This window comes from Rhopalosiphum maidis, chromosome 3 (assembly GCF_003676215.2).
Source record: "Rhopalosiphum maidis isolate BTI-1 chromosome 3, ASM367621v3, whole genome shotgun sequence".
Taxonomy (NCBI): Eukaryota; Metazoa; Arthropoda; class Insecta; order Hemiptera; family Aphididae; genus Rhopalosiphum; species Rhopalosiphum maidis.
Window position 1 is genome coordinate 69,562,930 of NC_040879.1, and position 18,228 is coordinate 69,581,157.

Here is an 18,228-nt window from a genome sequence, read left to right on the forward strand (position 1 = left end):
ATACTTGACTCGTCAAGGGATTTCATTTAGAGGCCACGATGAAACAAAAGATTCTTTAAACCAAGGTAATAAGGTACTTAACCTAAGTGTAGAATGTAGTATTTTATGTCTGACCGTCTGCTTGTTATTAATTTGTTATTAGCTTATTACCACTATTATAAAAGTTTTATTTAATAATTTGTTTATTCAATATTAGGTTATTTTAAAGAAGCCTGCCAGTTAATGGCTAAGCATGATATACAATTTAAAATAAAACAAGAGAGTAAGTTTAATTTTACAAGTCCTGACATTCAAAATGAGTTGATAAATGTTTGCAGTGATGTTTTAAAAACTAATATTATTTCTCAAATAAAATCAGTTGGTTTTTTTGCTATTATGGTTGACGATGCCAGGTACATGACACTACTTGTTCATATATTATTAAATCATGTATTATACTATTACCATTTTAACAGGTGTCATAAAGTAGAATATATGTCTATATGTGTACGTTATGTAAAAGATTTAGAAGTCTATGAAAGGTTCCTTGGTTTTATGGATGTGTCTGAAAAACAAGATGCACAGACACTTGTTAATACTATTTTTCAATTTCTTGAGCATTCAAATTTGGGAAACATACCAATATTTGCACAGTCCTACGATGGAGCGAGTGTTATGAGTGGTAAAAGAAATGGTGTCCAGAGTAAACTTCTTGAACGATACCCATGCGCTATTTATACGCATTGCATGGCCCATAGAATAAATTTAGTTGTAGTAGACATGTGTAAGAATGTTGAGGTAATTTTGTTGAAATATATAAAATATTAATTAATTATTTTCTCTAAAATTCTTTGTTTTGTTTTTAGTATGCAAAAAGTTTTTTTAACAGTCTGGAAGCATTATACGTATATTTCTCACGACCATCTACAAATAAAAAACTAAAAGATATGCAATTAAAAATGGACATTAAAGCATCTTCTATTACTCGAATTTCTGATACTCGCTGGGTTTGCAGGTATAAAAACTGTAAAGCTGTTAAAGATAATTTTGAAGTGATACTAGAGGTTTTGAGAGAAGAAATTGGTGCTAATAGTAATCTAGATGTAGCACAAGCAATAGGTATATAATCTGTTTGATATTTTATTGTAATTTTGTATGAATTAATTATAAAATGTTATTAACATTTTATTTTATTTTTAATTAAAAAGGAATTGAAGCTATGATAAAAAAAGGACATTTTATACTATTTTTAATTATACTTGAAGATATTTTAACAAAAATCAATATTCTTAGTAACCTAATGCAAGAGAAAAAAGCAACTTTGGGAAAATCAGTAAATTTAATCAATAGTATTATAAAAACATTTGAAAATGACCGTTGCTCAGAAAAATTTAAAACTGTGTGGACAGAAGTTATAGCATTGGCTAAAGAGTTCAACATTTCATTAGAAATTCCAGCTAAAGGTTATTTAAAAATATTTATAAATTATATTTTATATTAGAACGAAAAGATAGTTTTTAACCTTAATTGAGAATTTATGTTGAAGTATTTTATGTTTATAATATATCTTTATATATTTAATTTGATACTTCACAGGCTCCAAACGTAAAAGAAAAGAAACAACAAATTTACAAAACTATTATGTTAGTCATACTACTGGTGCTGAATGTTCTTATGCTAATGTAGATGAACTCAATGAAGGAATGAATGATGAAGACACCCAGTTTGAATACTGGAAAGTTAATGGTTATTTTAGGATACTTGACTGTGTTTTATCAGGTTTGAGAAGCAGATTTTCAACAGAAAGCTTGAAAATTGGACATAGTATTGATAACTTTATGAAGTTAAAATATGATGAAAGTTTACATTTTATTGAACATTACGAGGTTAGTAAAATACATGAAAATATATTATATTAATGTTAATATAAGGTTTTTGTTTTTAGAATGCTTTATGTATTGATAAAGACCAACTTAAAGCTGAAATGCTAATTATGAAGAACTGTATTAATAAAGATGATTTTGACATAGGTGCTCTTGTATCAGAAATCAACAAAAAAAATTTTCCAAATTTATACAAGCTTTTACAAGTAGCACTTACAATTCCAGTAAGTTCTGCTTCTTGTGAAAGATCGTTTTCGGTAATGCGGCGAATAAAAACATGGCTACGAAATTCTATGTCTAACGATCGATTTTCAAATCTATCATTACTTCATATTGAAAGGGACTTTGCTAATAATATAACATCTGAAGAGGTTCTAAATATATTTGCGCAAAAAAGCAGGCGTTTAAACCTTACAATATAGTAATTAGTAATAATTTCCTATTTAAAATGTTTTTTTTTTTTTAATATTTAATTCAAATACAAAATATGTATTTGATAATAATATGATGTATGGTATATTATTTATTTTTATTTTACTTAATAATGTGCTTCTTTTGTCCTTTTAATATTTTGTTCCTTTATATTTTTGTATAGTTATATTTGTAGAATATAATATGTTCTGTACCTGAATCATTATAGCCCTTATACAAAGTGATTCGCAAGCAGTTTCGGCAGCGTCGTTGATACCACAAAAAAAAAAGGCTATAGCCCCCCCAAAAAAAATCATCACGCTACGCCTATGCAGCAGATAACACGCCGTCGTAATTTACGTAATACAATATTATATAAATCACACGAAAATAAAAATTATAATTAAACGAACAAAAACAAATATAAAAATAGTGGTTGTGTGTGTGTGTGTGTGTGTGTGTGTCGGACGGCGACAAGGTTTACACGTTGTACGTTCGCTCGAGCACTATCGATCATTATTGTTTTAGTGAAATTTATAAAAATCAGCCAGGTTATTTCAAAGATGAAATGGGAGAAAAGTTTTTAAAAGAATTTGTTTCATTAAGACCGAAATTATACGCTAACAGAACTGTAGACGACATTGAAGTAAAAAAAGCTAAAGGTGTGAAAAAATATGTAATTAAAAACATATGCAATTTAGACATTATATAGAAATATTAAATGTATACATAAACCATAAAAATGTTGATGATAAACAAACACGTAGAAATATGAATTTTATTCAATCTAATAAACATATTGTTCATTCTAAAACAATGAATAAACTTGTACTAAGTGCTAATGATGATAAACGTCATATAATGAATGATTGTATTAAGGCGGCTCTCAGACCGGAGCAATAGGCAACGAGCAACTAGCAATTAACAATAATCAACAGACAATACGTATTGCCCCTAGCTCTCAAATATAAGCAACGCAGTAGCAACCATGTCATCGTCTGATGAAGACGATATTTTATTATTCTGGTGGAATTTAAGAAGAAGAAAAATAAAAAATAAAAAACGTAAATATTGGATTAACCCAGCGTTTAAACAGCTTGCAAAATATGGTGCAAATGTCTATGCAGATGAACTTAAACTTCATCCACTGCAGTTCAAAAGCTGTTATAGAATGAGCCCAGATACATTTAAACAACTTTTGAATTTAATTGAACATAGTATTACAAAACGTGATACCAATTTCAGAGAAGCTATAAGTGCAGGAGAAAAAATATTAATAACACTCAGGTAATGTTAAATTTTAATATTTATTTTTATTTAAATAATATAACATACTATTCAGTAAATGTATGGAGGTAATTTTGTACTGTTGTCGGATTATTATTAATTCGTTCGTAGTCTTCTGACTGAAAATTTCCCAACTGTTGAAATCCGACCGTCCCCACGAGTGGCTCAGGACTCAGTGCTGAATATGAACTTCCGGAATAGCTGGATAAAGGTCGTTGAACATATGAAATAGTGTTCTGTGTTGGCGAATCGTCCAAAATTGAATCTATAGTATCAAGTGTTCTTCTCTTAAACTGTCTTTTTTGATAATCTGTCATTTTAGATATATCAGGTAATAAGCTTTTGAAAAAATCAAGATCGCTATTATTTTTGTTTGTCTGAGAATCTTTTTTTGAAGTAATATAATCAATGACGCACTTATCAACCTCATCCGTCGATGTTTTCATATTATATAATGCGCGTTTATTTATAGTATTCGGAGCATTAAATTTATCTTGTGACACATCTAGATTCCTTTTTTTATAACTTTCTTTTGATGTAGATTGTGTTTCATCGTGTAAAGATACATCGCTATTGTCTTGATTAATATCTGTATCTACAATATCAGTGTCACTATTTTGCTCGTCCTTATCTTCGGTATCTTTTAAATTGCTACTTTGAGACTTAACCTTCATGAACGGAAGAATAAACTGCATGACATCTTTCAAATAATAGTCTTTAGATCTTTTGTTATTGGCAGCACTTCCTGACGGGGGTTTTTTCATGCTTCGTGCAAAAGCTGTTCGTAGATTTTTCCATTTCTCCTTGCATTGTACTTCTGTTAAAATATAATATAACATATTATAATTGTAATATTATCTTATTATTATTATTATTATCTTATACTGAAAATTTGTTACAGATATTTGGCTACAGGATGTAGTTTTGTTGCTTTGTCACATATATTCAAGAGAGGGGACAATACGATAGAAATAATAGTGAAAGAGTGCAGTGAAGCTATCTGGCGAATTCTTCAACCTTTATATATGCCTGTTCCAAATGAAGAAACATGGAAATCGATAGCAAAACGATACTACGAATTATGGGACCTCCCCAATTGTTTTGGTTCCGTAGATGGCAAGCATTGTCGTATAAAAAAATTTGACAAAACCGGTTCACTTCATTACAATTATTACACTAGCGTATGGACATTATAAAATTAATAAATAAAAATAAATTACATACATTAAAAAATCTTTATTTTAAAATATCTGCTGACGATATCAACGAATTATGACTTGAATCGAAACCCATCCATTAACAAGCATTTTATCTTTAACTATTTTATAATACGCTCAATTAAAAAGGTGTTCAGGAAATCAGTTAATTTAATTTCTTGTTCATAAAAACCTCCTAGAATTATATAATTTGATTCATCCTTTAGTTGATAAGTAATCGGGTTTGTATGTAAAAACTTTTGTTATTGTAAAAATTTCCGTTGTCCAATTCGGTGTATATCCTTTACTAAATATATGTTTGTATTTTGATATTCTTACTTTATCATTATTTTTAAGTTTTGTTTTATTATCTTTTAATACATTTGATTTAATTTTACTTGTATTCATTCGAGCTTCATACGGTGTACACTTAATTGTTCTATGTTTTGTATGATCATAATTATAAATAATTTTTGATATTGTATTATACCAATTCCATGTAATAACTACGGTTAATTTTCAGACATGTTATTGATCAAATAATTATGTATTGTATTCCTCTTGGTTCACTTCACTCAAAGCTTCATTTACTGCTTCATAAAACTGTGCTGTGCCTAGACTGCTTGAGGTTCCTAGTTTGTTTAATTGCGATGTATTATTCACATTTGCATCCTGAGGTGTATGTATATTAAGGTGTCCCTTATTTTTTTTTTTCGCAATTTTGTCAGTCTCACCCACTTAATTTGTGTAAATGCATAAAAAAATGAACTACAAAAAGTTTCAAGTCAATATATTAAGGTTAACCCGTGCCGACTTTGACTATTTTAATTCATTCATAATTTAATGATACATTTTACATTTTTATATATATCTCATTAACAATTAAGAAAATTAAAATTTGTTACATAATATGTTTTAAATATAATAACATTGTCTATAAATTATGTTCTTACATACATCTTCTTATTTATTATAATTTACAAGATATATTGACTTTAGTGTATGAAAGTACTATTTTATCAAAATTATATTATGAATTTTTATAAATACACATTACACATTGCACACAATCACAGAAATCATCAGATTATTTGAACATTACAAACATCGTTATGTCAAATATTATAGTATTTTTTCTAGATAAGAATGATATGGATTACAATTCACGAGTCTAATAAATTTTTATTAATAATATTGTGCAGTCGTGTTCGTTACGGTGCGTGATTAGTTGAGTACCTCGTTTGTTGTTACGTTTTTTTTTTATTTTGCAAATATGTCAAGAAAATTACGAGCTGATGATCAAATATTTTTGATTGAGTCACCATCTACCCAAATATTAGGCTCAAAACTCCCGTCGATTGGACAAGTGCTTTCAGTATTTTTTTATAATGTGAGAACAGTAAAACTTAATACTAGAGAAAGTGCTTCGTTAGCCGTTCGTGAGTGCAATATTTTTTGGGAAAAAGCTCGAATTCCTGTCCGAGCAGTTCAACATTGCATTAATAAACTTTTGAATGTGTACGAAGAATGGCGTGCTCTACAAAAAAATTTACAAAAAGTAGGTGATTCATTTAAATTAAAAGAAACAGAATTCATAAGCAAACTGAACAATTTATTTGATATTGCACATGTTAATGCTTTAAATATAATAAAAATTGAAAATGACAAACAGTTTTTAATTAATCAAAGACTTCCTGGTCGAATTGGTTGTCTTGGTGGTATAGACAAAAAGTTACTTGAAAATGAAAACAAAGCAAAAAAACGTAAATGTAGTGAAATAGAAAAGCTAACAGATCGAAAACTTCAATTATCAAATTATAATGCAACTGAAATTCAAAATCAGTTATCTGATATGTCTTTAAGTTCATCGTCGTCATCGTCAGATTCTGAATACACACAATGCACTAGTATACCGATGACACTATCAGAAAAAAAAAAGGGGCCGCAAAAATTTTATTTCTCCAAAGCTTGTTGCTGCATCGATGTAAATTAAGTGTACGGGACTCAGTTTATATTATTCAAGCAACAGCTGAAGCATTGGGTAACAATGTTGATAATTTGGTTATAAATAAATCGTCTATACATCGATGCCGCGATGCTTTACGAGTTGAACGCGCCAATAAAATTAAAACCAATTTTCAAAGTTCTGTTCCTAGTTATATAACTGTACACTGGGATGGAAAAATACTACCGACGTTAAATGTTAGAGACTCGGGTATTGATAGATTACCAATTGTTTTAACCAGTAAGAATCAAAAATTTGCTTATTGGTATCCCAAAGTTGGAAAAATCAACGGGAAAAGAACAAGCTAATGCTATATATTATGCATTAGAAAATTGGGGCGTAACAGATGTTGTTCAAGCTCTATGCTGTGATACCACCGCTTCAAATACAGGGCGTTTAAATGGTGCATGCGTTTTATTTCAGCAAAAATTAGGAAGAGACTTACTTTACCTACCATGTCGCCACCACATATACGAAATAATTTTACGTGGCGTTTTTGAAACTGTACTTCCTCATACAACGACAAGTCCTGATATCCCACTATTCAAAAAGTTTCGAAACAATTGGAATAAAATTGATATTACAAATATAACTTCTGGTATAAACGACCTTGAGTGTTGCACTGCTTTAGAAGATGTACGAAATTATATTCTCCACTTTTGTCGATCTATGTTGCAAAATAAATGTTACAGAGATGACTATAAAGAATTACTTGAGCTATCTATAATTTTTTTGAATGGTAATTTGGACAACAAATTTAAAATACGTCCACCTGGAGCAATGCATCAAGCTCGCTGGATGAGTAGAGCTATTTACTGTTTAAAAATATATATATTCCGAAATTAATACTCTTTATCATCTTCTGAAAAATACGCTATTCGTGATATTTGTGTTTTTATTGTTCGATTTTATTTGAAAGCTTGGTTCAGCTGTACCGTAGCAGCTAGAGCACCGGCAAACGATTTAAATTTTATAAAATGTTTAAAACTATATGAAAATGAACACGCCAAAATTTCAAAAGCCGCTACAGCAAAAATTAGTAATCATTTATGGTACTTAACAGAAGAGACAGCAGCATTAGCTTTGTTTGATGACACATTATCAAACGAAATCAAAAAATTAATTGTACAGTCACTTTACAATGATGGAATTCTCCAACCAACTAAGCGTCTTATTGTTTCATTTCAAGATCTTGGTGAAACTTTTTCAGGTATATTATACTATTTATATTATCGTTTTTGATATTTAATTACGTAAGTAATATTATTAATAGAAAAAAATCATTTTTTTTTGTAGAAAAAACACTGGCCTCTTTTATATCAAAGAACAGTATGCAATTTTTTTCTCGATTTAATATTAATACGGACTTTTTGAATGATGATCCGAGCACATGGGACACTCAAATTTGTTATTTACACGGGAAAGAAATTGCATGCTCACTAAATGTAGTAAATGATACAGCGGAAAGAGCAGTTAAACTTATGGAAGATTTTCACGGAAGTTTAACCAAAGATGATAAGAAGTCTGCATTGCATATACACAAATTAAGTGGGTGAGACTAACAAAAATGCAAAAAAAAAATTTTATAGTTAAATAAGGGACACCTAATGTATATACATCATTTCAGAGTGTGTCGAAGGTGTAGATGAGGCTGAAAATGTATTTGAAGGTGTGTACTCTAAACTGTGTGATAAGATGTCATCAACAGATTGCCGGGCTCTTCGCTTGAAAACTCGTACTCCTTCGTCTGACATTTTGAGAAGATCTGGTAGCATGCTAAGTAAAAACATTTTCAAACCTTCTGTTTTTGGATCCTGCTTCATATGATCAGATGAATTTAGCACTCTGGCTCTTTTGGTTTCGAAGTATTCGAGGAATGCTTTATCAACTGGGTTCTTAAAGCCACGTTTTCGGTTTGGCAGATTTGATGGAAAAAGGCTCAGGCTGACTGTGAGTAGTGTTTTTCTTGCTTTGAGACATTTCAGTCATGTGTAGTGGTGTAGGTGACGGTGACGGTGAAGATGGATATGGTAGAGATGGGGTTGGCGGTTGTTGAAATGAACATTGCGGTTCCAAAACGTTTTCTTCGTTGGCGATCAAATCATTTCTTCAGATTCCTTATCTTCTTTTTGTTCTGGTGGGTTTGGTAGATTTCCCGAAGTTGCGCCTAATACCTTTATATATGGTACTGTGAATTGCATAGATTCCATTAAATAATATGGCCTCTTTGTTTTCGCTCCTGCGCCACTTTTGGCAGGTTTCATGTTTCGCACAAAAACCACTCGAATATTCTTCCATCTTTCTTTGCATTCAGCTGCTGTCACAAACAAAAATTATTAAATCATTATACAGGGTTTCAAATTCTTTTTAAATATTTTTAAAAACCCAATAAAATTATTAAGTTTAAATTGAAAAAAAGCCATGAACATTTTTGAAATATTGTAAATTATTTTTCAGTTAGAAATTCATAAAAGTTTTAATTTTCACAGCTTATATTAGGAATTTTAGTAGAAGCTCTGATAATATAATATTTACTATAGAAATTGTCTTAAACTACCCAATGTATTTTTAACTCTATGTTACAGATAGCTAAGTACTAGTGGGACATTTGCATCACTTGCAGTTTATTTCGCTAGAGGGGAGTCCACAGTTAGTAGGATTGTGTCGGACACATCAAAAGTGATTTGGGAAGTGTCGAAGGACAAATACAAGCAGGTACCTAATAGAGAGCGATGGACAGCAGTAGCGCAACGTTTTGAGAGTCTCTGGAATCTCCCGAACTGCACAGGAGCAATCAATGGCAAACACGTCAGAATTGAGAAGTTTGCGAAAAGTGGTTCTTCCAATTTTAACTACAAATCATATCATTCGACAGTGATTGGCTTGCTGTGATGCTGACGGTTTATTCACAATGATTGAAACAGGTTATGCCGGAAGAAATAGCGATGGAGGTATATTCAAGGCCTGAGCAATGAAATATTGGATACATCGTGGTGAACTTGATATTCATACCCTCTCACTATTGACTTATGATGAAAACTACAGCTCATTTCCATATTAATTTGTTGCCGATGAAGCATTTCCGTTGTCAAGATATCTAATGAGACCTTACCCTCGAAGAGTTTTGGATAATATAAAAAGAATATATAACTACAGAATTAGCAGAGCAAGGAAAACCATTGAATGTACTTTTGGCATGGCATGTGAAAAGTTTGCTGTTTTAAATGGTCCTATTCGCATTAGAGAGCCCGAAAATGTGAACTTCGTCATCAAAGCCGCATGCGTCCTCCATAACTATGTACGTAAACTAGAGGGACTTCCGTACGTATCTACTTATCCCCAGGACTGTGAACCCAATGACCACATCGATGTAAGAACTACTGCACAAAATATGACAATAAACGAAACCTCTTCTCTAGCCGCACTTAGAAATTATTTAGCAAATTATTTTCTTACCTCACGAGGATCTGTGCCTTGGCAATGAAAATATGGTATTAACTAACTTACTTATAATTAATTTTATTAATTTACTAATTACATAATTTTCTTGTTTTCATATGTGAAATTCATGTTAAACACAAATTAAATGTTTTACGTATTTTTAGCAACAACAGAACTTGTTTTTCCTTAAATTAGTATAATAATTGATAACAATAATCTTCGTAAAATAAAATAAAATAATAAAATAATAAAATAAATTAAATATTATTATTATTTTTTTTTTAATCAATTGTATCTATAATATCTAATATATCAATATTGGCGCCGATTCACGGTGTTCAGTCCTGGGAAAAACATATATTTAGCTGAAAATAGACGAAATTCAGTACCAATGTATGAGTGAACGATAAATTATATTATTACGTTGAGGCATTTGTAAGTTTCACTAATTAAATCGATTAAATTCTATATTTAAAATTAATATTATGAATAATATTTTTGTTACTGATGTTTATAAATAATATAATAATATAATATAATTACTAATGCCTACTTTAAAATAATGTAATATAACACATTATGTAGACAAGTATTACATATTATTATCTGTTTCACTTATTTATAACCAATAAATTGAAAAAAAAATTAATAATATTATAGGTTTATTATACCTGGCATTTCACAGTTTTTCCAACTTCATTCCGTGCTATTTTCGTCTCATCCTTCCTAGAATAGCCAGGAAGAGTGAAATTGTACAAAATCGGATGTTTCTCCACTTCTTCTACAAACTTTATGTTAAATTTTTGTTCGTTCATTGTTTAATTTATAAAGGAAAATTAAACAAGAAAATATTTGATTTTAAAAAAATCACACAATTTGAAGTGACTCGACAGAAGAATCACTTGGAACTGATCACTCACGCGTTAGTAACTAATTAGTAACCAGTAGCGCCGTCTGTTGTGTTCCATTGGACAACATAGTTAGTGACTAAACGTAAGCTGGTTAGTGATTTGCGTCAGTAATTAGTTTCTAATGAATAGCTCCGTGTGTAGAAGGCCTAAATTGACGTGTTCTCACAGGTCGAAACCGGACTGGAAAACAACTCAACTGTTTGAAAACTATTTTTGAGCAACTCGACGTGTCAATATCTCTGTCTAGTTGCTAGTGTGAATATTTGCGATTTTGTGAATATTTCAATTATTTGATTATTACTCTGGTTTATAATAAGGTACAATCAATTTAATATTTTGTTAATAATTTATTTAAGATGGCAAATGAACAAGCAGAAAATATAGCTTTCGTACAACTTATAGAAAGTCACCCATGTCTCTATGATATAACATCATCTAATTATACTCGACAAGACATAAAAGAAAAAGCATGGAATAACATTTCAAAAAAAAACAAACAATTCTAGTAAGTAAAATGTTGTCAAAAAATCAAAAACGTAATTACTAATTTGTTTTGTTGTGCCTCTGACAACGATCTTATCTCTATTACTCGTCTCTCGTGATTTTATTGTGCCTGAACTTGTCGATTTTCTTGTTGTGTGTCAAATATTTAAGGATGAGAAAATATTCCTTAATTGATACGAATATAATTATGTAGGACACAAGCAGCTTTTATAATATTATTTATAGTTTCTTCCTTACAACAAATTGGCCCTTCAAATAAACGAAACTTGGATACCAACATACCAAAAGCACACTCGACGCTTTTGCGGCCTCTAGAAAGTCTATAATTAAACACCCTTTTTTTATTATCCAAACTTCGTTTTGGATAAGGCCTCATTAAATATTTAGTGAGGGGGAAAGCTTCATTTGCGACAAAATAAAATGGAAAATTATTTTCATTAATACTTGAAGGTAAAGTTCTAGGAGGAGGTAATTGTAATATGTTTAAATTTAAAGCACGTCCAAGATTTGAAGTTCAAAATACAGCACCATCACTATTTCTTCCTACTTCACCAACATCTATCGTCATAAATAATCCATCGGCATCAACACAAGCCATGAGCACAATAGAAAAATACCCTTTATAATTGAAATAGGATGATCCTGTATTCGGTAAACATTTTATTCGAAAATGTTTACCGTCAATCGCGCCCACACAATTCGGGATATTCCATAGCTCAAAAAATCTGTCAGATATTTGTAACCATTTTTCTTGTGATGGCGAATCCAAATACTTTGGTTGTAGAACAGTCCAAATATTTTCAGTTGTATTTGAAATAATGGTACTAATTATTGTAAGTCCTCTCATAAAATGATATATCATAGCTCTATAACTTTCACCTGTTGCCATAAACCAAAAAAAAGTTTAATATATTATTTAATATTTATTTTTATTTAAACTTAATTTATTGAGCTGTGATTTAAGTTTTTGATAATCAATTACGGTTTTACTTACAAATTTCCAATTTGATTTTAGTTCAAACATGTAAAGAACGATGGAAAAATATAAGAACAGTATTCCTACGTCATTTGAGACAAAAAGTACCGAGTGGATCATCAGGCAGCCAAAAAAAAAATAATATTATTTAGAAGATAACATGCAATTTATAAATCCATTTGTTAAAAGTGGCAAGAAACAACAAGGAAATATATCGATATCATCGGATTGGAAAAGGACACTAATATGGAAGATATTGAAGACGAATCGAATGATGAAATAATAGAATCTGTTCAAGTGCAAGGATCATCTGAATTATTGAGTAGTCATCAAGATAAAGCAGAAGATCATGATAAAATAGCACATAGCGCAAAAAAATTAAAAGTAAATAGTAAAATAAGTGATGTCGATAATTGTTTTATGGAATACTTCGAAACGAAAAAGAAAAAAATTTCAACAACACCAGAATGTGCAGAATCAAAAATTTTTGTTGAGCTAACTACCGGATATACAACAAATAAGCCCCATACAAAAAAGACAATTCAAAAGAAAAGTTTTGGATGTCATCGGTTGCATTTTAGAGGATCAAGATTCATTAAATCCACCTTGTCATTCAAGTTCTTCTAGTTATTCTACATTATCGACAGTACCAGAGCCAAGAACTGATAATACAGGTAATCAATATCAACAATATGATCCAGAACAGAGTGGTTTTGAATTTTTTAATATATAATAAAAATATTTTTTTTCGCTTAATTTGTATAAAAACTGTTATGTATTGTGTGTTTTCACGGTAATTTATATTCAAATATTTCTAATTTTTTTTTTTTAATTTAATAAAAGATTATTATATTATTTTTCTTGATTATTCTAAAAATAAAAAATATAATAAAGTTTAGTTATATTTAATTTAATTATTACCTCATTGTAATTAGAAGTCTTTCCTCAACAGACACTGCTTTCCTATAGTTGGTATCTTTTTTTTGAATTGAAGTCTTAATTAGTTCTACTAGTTCTTGAAAACTTTCAATACTCATTCTATAGAAACCATGAAATTTAGCAGGGTCTTGGTCTAATTCTCTCATTAGTATAAATGAACTGTGGTTGACGTTAAGTGAATAGTATGGATGAACCCATTTTCTTTTTTTTTTTTTATACCTCAAATACATAAATGCTACAACCATATCCTCATCGGATAAAGACATTTTGATAACTGAATATGCATTGAAGTTTCATATTAGTTTCGTATACCTAGAACAACTATAAAATAGGCAACTCAACTAAAACTAGACTTGAATCTCTATCGCGTTACCGTCATCAGTTGCTTTTGGTGAGAAAACGGCCTAATATTTAATTTTATATTTTTTCATTAAATCTTGAAATTGATTATTACAAAATTCTGTACCATTATCTGTTTGTAATGATTTTGGATTAGCTTGTTTTAATATATTAAACATACCTTTTGTACATTCTTTTCCTGTTTAATTTTTCAATGATTCTACCCATACATATTTTGTGTATGTATCTATAACAACTAAAATATATTTAAAACCAAGATATTGATTAGAATGAGATTGCATGTCCATTAAATCAGCTTGCCAAAGGTCATCTTTAAATCGTGTTATTACACTACGTCTGTGAAATATTTTTCTTGCAGGTCAATGTAGCTCATTAGCTATACACTCTAATGTAGACATTATAATATTATATTCGTTTGAAGATTGTATTTCAAACTATTAGTATTAAGAACATGGTACGAAATTAAAAAGAGACTAGATTGTGGTGATAAAGGAACAAACGCGTTGGATACTGCATGTCACGATCACGATACTTTGCATGCAACTAGTAAAAATTTAGAAGATAGACATAAAGCGTTAAAACTTCGTGCTTGGAAAAGATACGCCTAGAATAGGGTTGCCATACGTCCCGGTACACCGGGAAATGTCACCAGTTCATGACTTCGGTCCCGGTCGTCCCTACAAAAGTCCCGGTTATGTGTAAATAATATTAGTACCAATAATTATATTAAATTATATTTTTATAAAAATTATATTTGTATTCTAAAACCATAGATTTCACATCGGACACTCTTATCTTATCTTCACTGATAATAATAATTGAACTGTGCTATTATGCCATTATGGTTAGTTAAATATAGAACATACAAAAATACTAATATGATACACCATCGGGCATCACTTCGTCAGTCAATATACATATAATGAGTTTGCATTAGTTCATATTAGTTCGAATCTAACCAACGTCGTGTGATGTCTATTCTCGTTTATCGTGATTTTGTATTTTTGTATGACGTTAGTTTAGTTTATGCGTTATTGTTTAGTTTTACAATTTACAAATAGTCAACAATACCAAAGAGAAAGTGTCATTTTTCAGATAATTACACCAAAGAATGGTCGTTCATAAAAAGGGGTCGAAATGAATACGAAGCACATTGCACAATATGCAATATATTTATTTCCATTAGTCACAGTGGTAAGACTTACATGATCACAATAAGTCTAATACTCATAAGTCCAATATATCGATAGCGTCCTCTTCACAAGATATTTCAAAATTTATGGTTAAGGAAATACTCCAGAAGATATTTTAGTTTGTGCCGCAGAATTAACAACAACTTACAAAGTTGTTATTATTTTATTCTACATATATATGTATATATAATTTTAATATTATAAAAAATAAAATGTTGTTCAAATTATTTTTGTAAATGTCCCGATCAGTACTTGAATTTTTATGGCAACCCTAGCCTTGAAAAGAGAAAATCGTTGCGTACACCTAACAGACGCAATGAAAGCTAAAAAAAAATAGGTATGGGTTGTAAACGTAAACGGAAACGTACTACAAAAATAAATGGCATACTATCAGCGAAGAAAAAAGAACGTTTAAAAAAAAATGTTGGTAAAAAGGTTAATTTTAACACCAGGTCAGACAGGAGGTGCAATTCCCTTAATACCTATTTTTGCAGGATTATCAGCACTTGGTAGTTATCTGGAAGTGCTAGTGTGTATAATGCAATACAAAATTCAAAAAGAAAGAAAGGTAATGGATTATATTTAAATAATAATGGATCAAGGAAAAAAAAACTGATGAATACGCTACCTAACAGACCACTAACTTCTAGAGATATTATAAAATACGTTGTTAAGTATAATATCAGTCATTTCCGCGGAGTCTTTTCGCGTTATAACTTACCTAAAAAACCTCTCACAATCGAATGTGGTATATTAAACTTCCGGTAATGTAAGTCATTGGGTGGCGTTTTATAAAAATAAGGATAAAGTTATATATTTTGATAGCTTCGGTGATTTACCTCCACCAATTGAATTACAAACATATTTTAAAGGAAACAATATTATATATAACTATTCAAATTATCAAGATTATAATACATTTAATTGTGGTAATTTATGTCTTAACTTTTTACAATGCATGAATCAGTCACTTTAAGTTTAAGTGGTAATGATACTACATTATCTACAAATTATTTTCCATTATTAAACGATAATGAAGATTCAGAAATAGCTTTGTTATGTTTACAAACGTTTAATTCATTTCCAAACATAAATTCGTCTAATAACAAATTAGAAATAGAAGTTATCCGGGACACAGTTAATAGATTTATTGAAGATACGAAATTTATATATATTTGAAGAAGGATATTATGGCATTGCATATATTAACAATAAAATTGCGAAAGAGTTATTAACCTTTAAAAAACTAAACGGGACTTATTTATCATTCAGTATAATTATGGATCATATAGATTTTAGATCATTTATAAGATGTGATCGAATACTACATTTTGATATTCTAAACAGTATAAGCTCTGTATTAGAGTTGAAAAATCAACGAAAAATATACAAAACCCTATATTAAGTCCTTCTACTTCTCTATCGAACGCTCCAATTGTAGTTATCGATACTTCAAAACAGAATAATTCAGCCACAGCATCATCAATAGATGTTCAATTGAAAATTGAAGCATCAGAATCTCTTACTGGTGTAACTACTTATTGTTTATTAATTCATGATCGCATTGTTGAATATGTACCTTTTACTAGAAAAGTAAGAAAACTAGTGTGAATAATATTACAAAATTGATTTATTTAAAATACTTGATGTTAAATACTATTAATTTATTTAAAATAAATAAACAAAATGATAATAAAAAAAATGTGTTTTTATTAATTTCAGAAATTTTAATGAAAATGATTCGTTTAACTAATAACTAATCATTTTTTATTTTCAGTAAAAGTAATGGGAAGATTGGTTGGAGAGGACATTCTCGCTTAAACTTTTTTCGTCTCCCTGTAAAAATGAAGACGGACGCCCCAAATTACTACTATTCTGAATAATCGTTGCAAATAGATAATAATGCAGATTTTTCTTCCGCATTAAGATGATCTATTCGTAAGGCTTCGTGTAAACGAGTTATTCTATTACTTCCTACATGAGTTTCTGATTTTTCTTGAATTTATGTTGTATGAACGTAAGCTTTGCTATATTCTTCGTGAACCAACTGTTCTAGATTAGGAATTCGAATTTGAACAGGGTTTTCTGTCGGGATTATTAGTGATATAAAAACGGATTTGTTTTTAACTTCCACATGATATAAATTCCAAATGGTCTCTGCTAAGTTTTGATTTTCAACCAATATTTGTATATCTTCTGCTATGTCCGGTGTTGGAACTGCCACAATAGTTTCTGTACGCAGTCGTAGTGTAATGTTTGAACGATCCTTGAGTGTTAACTCGTTGGTCTGATAATTTAGAATTGCTCCTTGTCCTACGATAAATGGTTTCCCTAATATTCCTTCATGTGGGACTAGAAATAATGGTTGTACAACATGGAATTGAACAATTCGTTTGACACCTCCAAATTTAATTTCAAGGTCTGTGAACCCTAAGGTATGAATACAATGTTCTGTGATCCTTTTTAGTTGATAAATGGTATTATCATACACCATTACGTTGCATTTAAGAGCTGAGAGTTTGATTAGATTTAAATCACTACCCGAATCGAACGAAAATCGGTTAGATGTTTTTATGGTCTGGGAGCTTTGACAGGTAATGTGATTGTCGTCGAGTTTTTGTTTTATAGTAGTCATTATGTAACAAAATTGAAAACATGGTTGTTTTCTGTATTTATTAACTCTTTTTTATTCAAAGCAAAAATTATTTCAGTCGTACAAAATACCAATATTATTTACAATCGTTTTAAATAATGAATACAATCAAAACAAAATAATACGATGGAATTTTTATAACGTAATATTTATATAAATAATAATAATAATAATATAGTACCTAAGCGGATGTGATGACATTAGGTAAGGAAGAAAATATATATATATATAGAGAATAATAGTTTTATGAAATTATTAGGCTTACCTGAATATTACGGGAATTTATATGAACACGTCGGTGTTAGTGATACGGGCTCGTAATACGGACGGTACTTTATCGCCTGCACTCACATACACGGGCACACCGATATATCAATGTCGTCTTGCAACACACGCTAGTCGTCGTTGCCGATACGGAAAATGTTGCGATCGAAGGTGTAGTGTGTACGGAATGTTATGGTTTTTAGGTCTATAGTCCCGTCTTGCAACG

General features: G+C 30.0%; 2 protein-coding genes across 2 annotated transcripts; both read right to left on the reverse strand.

The window, feature by feature from the left end:
- Positions 1 to 3,607: 3,607 nt before the first annotated feature.
- Positions 3,608 to 4,399, reverse strand: LOC113557620. The gene is made up of 2 exons (XM_026963188.1): positions 4,043 to 4,399; positions 3,608 to 4,000 (listed from the first exon to the last, which is right to left on the reverse strand). Exons 1-2 carry the CDS (start codon positions 4,397 to 4,399, stop codon positions 3,608 to 3,610), a joined length of 750 nt encoding a protein of 249 aa, XP_026818989.1.
- Positions 4,400 to 12,131: 7,732 nt separating this feature from the next.
- Positions 12,132 to 12,479, reverse strand: LOC113557619. Its single transcript, XM_026963187.1, has one exon. It carries the CDS (start codon positions 12,477 to 12,479, stop codon positions 12,132 to 12,134), a length of 348 nt encoding a protein of 115 aa, XP_026818988.1.
- Between the last annotated feature and the right edge of the window lie 5,749 nt (positions 12,480 to 18,228).